This window comes from Cherax quadricarinatus, chromosome 30, assembly GCF_038502225.1.
Source record: "Cherax quadricarinatus isolate ZL_2023a chromosome 30, ASM3850222v1, whole genome shotgun sequence".
NCBI lineage: Eukaryota > Metazoa > Arthropoda > Malacostraca > Decapoda > Parastacidae > Cherax > Cherax quadricarinatus.
Window position 1 is genome coordinate 25,348,272 of NC_091321.1, and position 10,000 is coordinate 25,358,271.

The 10,000-nt window shown below is 39.9% G+C and overlaps 1 protein-coding gene across 4 annotated transcripts in view; it reads right to left on the reverse strand.

The window, feature by feature from the left end:
* The window catches only part of LOC128692720 (protein SCAI), a 154,944-nt gene that overhangs the window by 123,289 nt on the left and 21,655 nt on the right, over nucleotides 1–10,000 (reverse strand). For all 4 annotated transcript variants that reach the window (XM_070090028.1, XM_070090024.1, XM_070090027.1 and 1 more), the window contains exons 3-4: nucleotides 384–494; nucleotides 35–131 (exon numbers count right to left, since the gene is read on the reverse strand). In XM_070090028.1, coding sequence (XP_069946129.1) covers nucleotides 35–131; nucleotides 384–494 — 208 coding nt within the window. The remainder of the gene's footprint in view (nucleotides 1–34; nucleotides 132–383; nucleotides 495–10,000) is intronic.

Consider the following 10,000-nt stretch of genomic DNA (forward strand, 5'->3'; position numbering starts at 1 on the left):
AAATGCATTACATGGTAATAAACGCCATACATACTCTAACTAGATCACGAACTAGCTTCATTCTCTTCAGTAATAAACACACAACAATAAACCGAGCATAGTAACGAAGTTTCTTCACCATTAAATCTGACCTGCAAAAAAAAGTATATAAATTACTACATATATCTCAAAAATTAACACTGTTGTATCTCCAACACAAACATAGATGAGGGATGGTAGTTGGTTGTATACAGTAATAATGGGTTATTTGACAGGAAATTAAACATTTCAGTACTGTACCAACAAAATACAAAAAATAATCACTGACAATTACTCTTTAATTTATCATTAAAGTTCATTAATACATTATTATAGGCATTTCTGATGAATGCTATCATACTCACATTTGTACAGAGCGATCATCTTTGCTGGTTCTGCTGTAATACGCTCGACCTCTGATGGCCGCATAAAAAGAAAATGCTTCATTTAAGTAGTTTGTTTCACTTGTTCTCAGGCTGTGGGAAATGAACAGGATAAAGTGAGACGTACTGTAGTGTAACTTATCACATCAACAAATTAACTGAAGAACACTAAAATTTCGTATTCAAGAGATACTACGCAGTCTCATCTACTGCAGAGTTTGAAGAACAGAAGACCTATTTCCGTCTCAGGGATCCTATGGAGGATCACACACACACTAACACTCTCTCACCAGTGATCCCAACAAGGCCACTTTACATCCAACATTACAGTTTCCCCTCTCCTACAGAAATAAATCAGTACCAGACTACAGTTTTTCTATTAGATACTAACTGTCTCATACATTTTGATTCCTTTTCTGGCTAATGAATTGCATACTTAGGTCCAATGTTAAAAACACAACTATGACACACAAAACAGATTGGAATTAATAACCAAAAATCAGACTAAAAACTATACACCAGTGATTACCATTCTAACAAGGAAGTTTAAACAATTATATTATGCAGGCAAGTTCAATGAATGAAAAGGGCATATGAAAAAGGCCAAATGAACCTCATATCCAGCCTGCTGAAACAGCCAATATACTAAATGATTTCTTCTCTTACTATAGGATCAAACCTAGCCAGCAAAATCCTATGTACCAATGCCCCAGAGAGTGACTACCTCGTTGCAAATTTCTCTCCATCTAGCTACAACTAATCTCACTGAGGCCACTCTGGAAATATATTCACTGCAAAAAAAGAGCAGAAAGCTTAGCTAATTTACCACCACTAATGTACAAAGCCTGCAGTTTTCATTTAATCTCATCCTTGTTTCTGTTTCAGCTTTTGCCCTTCTTTCGGGCAAAGCTGTAAAAAAAAATCAGAACTTGTATCATTTTATTTTGTATTGTATTTATAGTACTGTAACTCGTACCACTCAACCACCTACACCAGATAATATTTTTTTGTTTTTTGAGATATTTTATGATTAAACCTGTAGCTATTATTTATTTCTAACTTTATACTAATACTGTATAGTAGACCCTTGGGGAATAAATGAAAAAAATAAAAAGTTAATAAAACACCTTCGCAACACTTCCTTTTCACCTTCATCCTTTCACACATGCACTCATCCTCTACACTTTTAGTCTCCAAAGCCAGCACTCTGCTGTCATGAAGCACTAAAGAACTCAAGACTCTGAAGTAACTCTTTCACAATCTCCCCTGTAGACTTACTTAGCTGATGCCAGTACCCCTCACATAGATCTATGTTTTAAGCACAGCACCCTGAAATATACTGCAAGTGGTAAATTCTGGCTTAGACATAAGAAAATGGGTCTGTGGCGAGTGTGCACAGTACAGTATAGAGAGAATCTTGCCCCATGCAGGGAATGATGGGAAAAGCAAAACTCTGACCTTGAATTTGGTTTAAAAGAGTGACTGAGGTGTTATATAGAGAAGTTTTATGGTTTTATTAACTGTTTCTTGGTATCAGTTGAGAGAATAAAAGACTTCCTAGTGAAACAGAGATGATCTGGTCACTTCTGACCTGAAGTAGCTTAAAATGGGGCTGAAAGTGGAGGAAATATTAACTTTTTGGCAATTTTCCTGAGGAAGGGTAAGGCTCCCATAGTTTCCCCAGTCTATCTTATGACCTTTTACTAGGACTGAATCAATTACTGGGATGACCTAAACCATGAACAATCATTTTCTATGTTTTATTATCAGAGAAATTGAGTAAAACTACTATTTTTTGTGTAATAATGAATTCAAAATGGAGGGCAAGTGTTATATAGGAGGCCTGGGAAGGTGACTAATGAACAGAGGAAAGGTTGTTTAGTGACTGGAATACCTACTGTATTTATTTTGGATTTTTGGTTTTAAATTTGAATTTTTTTTAATGTCATGTACCAAGTCAAAAGAAAATGGACTAGCAGTCAGATGTGGTACTGTACAATGAGGCGAGTTCTTTTTGGACCACATTCTTCTTTTTTTTTTTTTTTTTGTTTTTTTTTGTAAATGATCATGTGGTACAGTACATGTATGCTTGTATTTGTTCATAAGAAACAGTCAAGACTGAAAAAATAAAAAGGAATTAGATATGGAAATTATTGTATCAGTTCATGTTTCAAGTTTTAACCCTTTGACTGTCGCGGCCGTATATATACGTTTGTGAGGTACCGTGTTTGACGTATATATACTCAAATTCTAGCGGCTTCAAATCAGGCAGGAGAAAGCTAGTAGGCCCACATGTGAGAGAATGGGTCTGTGTGGTCAGTGTGCACCACATAAAAAAAATCCTGGAGCACGCAGTGCATAATGAGAAAAAAAAAAACTCCGACCGTTTTTTTTAATTAAAATGCCGACTTTGTGGTCTATTTTCGTATAGTATTTGTGGTTGTATTCTCGTTTTCATGGTCTCATTTGATAGAATGGAAACTATATTATAGAAATGGAGGTGATTTTGATTAATTTTACTATAAAAAGAACCTGGAAATGGAGCACAAAGTACAGGAAATGTTTGATTTTTGCCGATGTTCAAAAGTAAACAAATGATGTCATTGTCCAATAAATGTCCAAATAGCCATTCTAATACGCAGTCATGAATGGGTTGATGTAATTTTTACAATTATTACAGTATTGCAGTAGTCTGCATAACAGTAAATCTTCTATTTTTTGTTTGAATAAAATTTCAAAATAAAAAGCAAGAGTAATATCACAGGGACCTGGAGACATGACTGATGAACAAAGAAAATCTTATTTTAGAGCCAGGAATGTCTGCATTGTTCATTCTGGACCTTATTTTGAAATTGTCGTATTTTTTAATTTTCGTGAAATTGGCCAAATTGCAAATTTCTGACCATGTTATTGGGTAGTTGAAATCGGTAAATGGGCAGTTTCTTGTGCTCAATCGATAGAAAAAATAGAGTTCTGAGTTTGGGTGACTGGAATAACGGAATTAGCCGAAAATAGGGCTCAAAGTGGGCGAAATTGCCGATTTTTAAATATCGCCGAAGTCGCTAACTTCGCGAGAGCGTAATTCCGTCAGTTTTCCATCAAATTTCGTTTTTTTGGTGTCTTTACAATCGGGAAAAGATTCTCTATCATTTCATAAGAAAAAATATTTTTTTTTTTTTTTCGAATATTTTGCGACACCAGGAGCAACTTCAGGATTGGGCCCTTCGACAGTCAAAGGGTTAACAAGGGCCCTTATGGGAAAATTAGACTTGCTTAACATATTTTTTACTTAATGCACTATTCTTCTCGTTCCTATCAAGATCATTTAATGGGGGTAAGTTGTGGGTTTAAAACAATGCCACACATTTGATTTATGACACTCCACAAGTCGCAAATCTTTGAGCTGATGTCCAACTTCTAAATTGCACAAGTGGCACTTTCACTGTTAAAAAAACTTTGAATATCCTGCACTGTGCACTGACATCTCAAGACATGAATGAGTGAAACTTCTGTATAGTAGGCTACTGCCACCAGCTATCCTCAGTGAACTCATGCCACCTCTAAGATCATACTTTTCTAATTTATTTACTTTTAAAGGAAGAATAATGATTTTATGAAGTAAAGAAAAAGTGATTTCATTTAAATACTATTGTAAAAGTGCATCCAAAATCTTGGAATCTTAGCCACCTTGATAATACACACAAGGTAGTATCCTCAGTACATTTGCACACATTGCTCACTGGGATGCAAGTGGTCCTTCCCCCCACCCTACCTCCCAGTGTTCTAAGGGAGAGCACATCATTCAATACACAGCATTTCTCTTGACTCATGTTTTCCAAAATTTACTTTACTTGTGAATGCCTAATTTACAGAAAATTCCTATGTAAGAATTTAAGAAGTTTAAGAAAATATTCAGTGCACTAATATCAAGACCCCACAAAAGTTCACTAAAAGACAACTTCATACAGATTATTAACCCTGAAAGTTAGTAATCCATTATCAAACATTATCATAACACCAACATTCCCGTATATCTTTAACATGCAGATATTTACTCTAGCTCTATTTCTACAATTTGAATACGCTGGTGACCGATAACAGAGTGAAAAATTGTTTAAATGACGAGGTTGTAGTATAGGGAAGTAAGCAATCACTGAGGTGCACTAATTGCATCAGATGACTGTCCTAACATCACATTCTAGAGATTCCCCCCACACCTTGCTGGGCAGAGCAAAACAATGCTTATTTACTTATGAAAATGAGGAAGATGAATGGGCAAGTCCCCTGCCACATGCTGCCTCTGAAATATTATCAGCATAAAAATATTTTGAGACAGAAGGTAAAGGCACCAGGAGGAGGCCTGGTCACAGACCGGGCCGCGGGGGCGTTGACCCCCGAAACTCTCTCCAGGTAAACTCCAGGTAAAGGCATCTATAAAATAATGCCAGGTATTTATTATATCTCAATAATGAGACTGCATTACTGTTACTGTAATAACAATGGACATTTCTGGCAACCATGAACTTTATTTCTAAAATAAATTTAGCAAACAATATGATAACAATAATGGGCAAGCCTGGAAACAATGGAATTTGCTTTTAGGAACATTTTCCAGATTTTGTAAGTATAACCTGAAATCCTTTAAAGCAAGATTTTACTGTAAATGTCTGCTTGGTATAGGTCACTATTTTAATCCAAAAACAGGGTCAGTTGCTCCCATCACACATAACAAAGGGCATGAATTTTAATACTGTGCACACCCACCTCACAGACCCATTTTCTCATGTCTAAGCCAAAATTTACCACCCACAACAAATTTGAGAGTGCTATAAATTATACGTAATCTACAGCACCACCACTGAGCCTACTGCTGTAAATATACATCACCACTGGTTTAGTAATTACGGGTTAATGCCCTCACAATGACGAACTTCTTCCATGTATAACTCCACTCGTGCATTCTCAGGTGCAAAAAGAAATAATATCAGTTACAGGTATCAGACAGAAGTTAGCTAGTAAATCAATGGAAATAATAAAACTTTAGTCTAAAAGCTACAGGTATACGTACAATGAACATATTTTAACCCTTTCATGGTTGGCAGGCCCTCTCCTAAACTTGTTCTCAGGGTCGGAAATTTTTCGGAAAAAAAAAAATCTTATGAAATGATAGAGAATTTTTTCTTGATCATAATGACACCAAAAGTATGAAATTTGATGAAAAACTTATGGAATTATGCTCTCGCGAAGGTAACGGTCTCGACGATGTTGACGTATTGGCGATTTCGCCCACTTTGAGCCCTATTTTCGGCCAATTCCAATGTACTAGTTGACAAAAATCATAACGATTTCGGTAGAACTCCACTTTTTCTATCGAATGAGTATAAGAAACCACCCATTTACCGATTTCAACTGTCCAATAAAGTGGTCAGAAATTGGCAATTTTGCCAATTTCACACAAATTTCAAACGATGCCAATTTCCAAATAGGGTCAAGTATAAACAAGACAGACATTTCTGGCACTAAAATAACATTTTTCTGTTCATTAGTCACATCCCCAGGCCTCTCTTACATTTCTTTTTGCTTTCCACTTTGAATTTTTATTCTCACAAAAAAATAGAAGATTTACTGTTATGCAGACTACTGCATTAGTATAGAAATGGTATAAATAATATCAGTGCACTAGTGAAAGAATATTAGACTCACCAGTTGACGTGTATTGGACATGTGGCATGATTTGTTTACTTTTGAACTTTGGCAAAAATCGAACATTTCTGTTACTTTGAGCTCAATTTCAAGGTACTTTTCATTGTGAAACCAATCAAAATCATCTCAATTTCTGTAATATGTCTTCCATTCTATAAAATGAGACCAGGAAAACTAGAATACAACCATAAATAGCATGTGAAAATACACTGCAAAGTCGCTGTTTTAAAGCAATAAAATGGTCGGAGTTTTTTTTTTTCTCATTATGCACTGTGTGCTGCAGGATTTTTTTTATACTGTGCACACTGACCACAGACCCATTCTTTCATATGTAGGCCTACCAGCTTTCTCTCGCTAGATTTGAAGGCGCTAGAATTTATGCGTACTAGTACGGCACCAACCCTGGTGTGCAAGCTGTACTAGTACAGCACCAACCCTGAAATGGTTAATTACCAGTGCCCAGGAATAAGTTGTTGCAGGGAAAATAAAAACATAAACAAGCAGCATTGGTATGTTAAACAAACACACACACACACACACACACACAGTGTGTGTGTGTGTGTGTGTGTGTACTCACCTAATTGTACTCACCTAATTGTGGTTGCAGGGGTCGAGACTCAGCTCCTGGCCCCGCCTCTTCACTGATCGCTACTGGATCCTCTCTCTCTCTCTGCTTCCTGAGCTTTGTCATACCTCTTCTTAAAACTATGTATGGTTCCTGCCTCCACTACTTCACTTGCTAGGCTATTCCACTTGCTGACAACTCTATGACTGAAGAAATACTTCCTAACGTCCCTGTGACTCGTCTGAGTCTTCAGCTTCCAGTTGTGACCCCTTGTCCCTGTGTCCCCTCTCTGGAACATCCTATCTCTGTCCACCTTGTCTATTCCCCGCAGTATCTTGTATGTCGTTATCATGTCTCCCCTGACCCTTCTGTCCTCCAGTGTCGTCAGTCCGATTTCCCTTAACCTTTCCTCGTACAACATTCCCTTGAGCTCTGGGACTAGCCTTGTTGCAAACCTTTGTACTTTCTCTAACTTCTTGACGTGCTTGACCAGGTGTGGGTTCCAGACTGGTGCTGCATACTCCAGTATGGGTCTAACATACACAGTGTACAGTGTCTTGAACGATTCCTTATTAAGGTATCGGAACGCTATTCTCAGGTTTGCCAGGCGCCCGTATGCTGCAGCGGTTATTTGGTTGATGTGTGCCTCCGGTGATGTGCTCGGTGTTATGGTCACCCCAAGGTCTTTCTCCCTGAGTGAGGTCTGTAGTCTTTGTCCACCTAGCCTATATTCTGTCTGCGGTCTTCTTTGCCCCTCCCCAATCTTCATGACTTTGCATTTGGCTGGATTGAATTCGAGGAGCCAGTTACTGGACCACATGTCCAGCCTCTCCAGGTCTCTTTGCAGTCCTGCCTCATCCTCGTCCGATTTAATTCTTCTCATCAACTTCACGTCATCTGCGAACAGGGACACTTCAGAGTCTATTCCTTCCATCATGTCGTTCACATATATCAAAAATAGCACTGGTCCTAGAACTGACCCCTGTGGGACCCCGCTCGTAACAGGCGCCCACTGTGATACCTCTTCACGTACCATGACTCGTTGCTGCCTCCCTGTCAGGTATTCCCTTATCCATTGCAGTGCCCTTCCTTTTACGTGTGCCTGATCCTCCAGCTTCTGCACTAATCTCTTGTGGGGAACTGTGTCAAAGGCCTTCCTGCAGTCTAGGAAAACGCAATCTACCCAACCCTCTCTCTCGTGTCTTACTTCTGTTACCTTGTCATAAAACTCCAGGAGGTTTGTGATACAAGATTTGCCTTCCATGAACCCATGCTGGTTTTCATTTATAATCTTGTTCCTTTCCAGGTGTTCGACCACTCTCCTCCTGATAATCTTCTCCATGACTTTGCACACAATACATGTCAGAGACACAGGTCTGTAGTTTAGTGCCTCGTTTCTGTTTCCTTTCTTAAATATGGGGACTACATTAGCTGTCTTCCATTTCTCAGGTAGTTGCCCAGTTTCAAGGGATGTGTTGAAGATTGTGGTTAGAGGCACACACAGCATCTCTGCTCCTTCTCTAAGGACCCATGGGGAGATGTTGTCCGGTCCCATCGCCTTTGAGGTGTCAAGGTCACTTAAGAGCTTCTTCACCTCCTCCTCAGTTGTTCGTATGTCATCCAACACTTGTTGGTATATTCCCTCTTGATGTTCCCTTCTGTGCTGTCTTCCCACAGCCCTTCCTGTCTCTACTGTAAAAACTTCCTTAAATCTCCTGTTCAGCTCCTCACATACCTCCTGATCATTTCTTGTGAGTTCTCCACCTTCTGTCCTTAATCTGATCACCTGGTCTTTGACTGTTGTCTTCCTCCTGATGTGGCTATACAACAGTTTCGGGTCAGTCTTGATTCTCGATGCTATGTCATTTTCATACTGTCGCTGGGCCTCCCTCCTTACCTGTGCGTACTCGTTCCTGGCTCTGCGACTGATCTCCCTATTTTCGTGTGTTCTCTGCCTTCTGTACTTTTTCCATTCTCTATTGCACTTTGTTTTTGCCTCCTTACACCGTCGGGTAAACCAGGGGCTTGTTCTGGTCTTCCCGTTGTTACTGTTGCCCTTGGGAATGAACCTTTCCACTGCCTCCTTGCATTTTGTTGCTACATATTCCATCATTTCATTTACTGGCTTTCCTGCCAGTTCTCTGTCCCACTGGACCTCCCGCAGGAAGTTCTTCAACCCTATGTAGTCCCCTCTTTTATAGTCAGGCTTTTCCCATTCTACTCCTGTTATTCTCTCCACTTGCAGCTCTACTATGTATTCAAAGCACAGAACCACGTGGTCGCTAGCTCCTAGGGGACTCTCATACTTGATGTCCTCAATGTCTGAGCTGCCCAGGGTGAACACAAGATCCAATCTTGCTGGTTCATCCTCCCCTCTCACTCTGGTAGTGTCCTTAACATGTTGGTGCATGAGGTTTTCCAGCACCACGTCCAACATCCTGGCTCTCCATGTTTCGGGACCCCCATGTGGCTCCAGGTTTTCCCAGTCAATCTCCCTGTGGTTGAAATCCCCCATAACCAGCAACTTTGCTCTGCTGGAGTGAGCTCTTCTTGCCACCTCAGCAAGTGTGTCCACCATTGCTCTGTTGCTCTCTTCATATTCCTCTCTTGGCCTCCTGCAGTTCTGTGGTGGATTATACATCACTGCAATGACCACTTTGTGTTCCCCAGACTGAAGTGTACCTGCTATGTAGTCTCTTTCTCCTGTCTCATCTATTCCTTCCATTTTCTCGAATTTCCATCTGTTTTTTACGAGCAGAGCAACCCCACCTCCCCCCTACCCCTTCTATCTTTCCTCATGATCTGGTATCCTGGTGGGAAGATTGCATCTGTTATTGTCTCCATGGGTTTTGTTTCTGTAACTGCTATGATGTCTGGGGACTTCTCATTGATTCTTTCTTGCCATTCCTCATGTTTATTCGTTAATCCATCTGCATTTGTGTACCAAACCTTCAACTTCTGTTCTAATACTGTAACTGTGGTGCGGGGGGTGGAAACAGAGGGATCGGTGTATGATGGTTGGTTTGGAATGTTCAGTTGCCTTGGGGGTGTCGTGGCTGGAGTCCTTCTGCAGGTGTTTCTGGGGGGTGCGCTTGTCCTTCCATTTGATCCTGGGTTATTCTGCTCTCCTTTTTCATTTCCTCCCATTTCTCCTTTCGTTTTTGAACTCTCTCTTTCATTGTCTTCCTTTCGTCCTGTGTTCTGTCTCGGTCGAGGTACACACTCCGGAACTCCTGCTTGCCTCTCAGCCGTGCTTTCTCCTGCAGGATCATGGTTCGGGTTGATTCTGCCTTGAAAATTACTTTGAGAGGCCGATTCCTTTTCTTTGTGA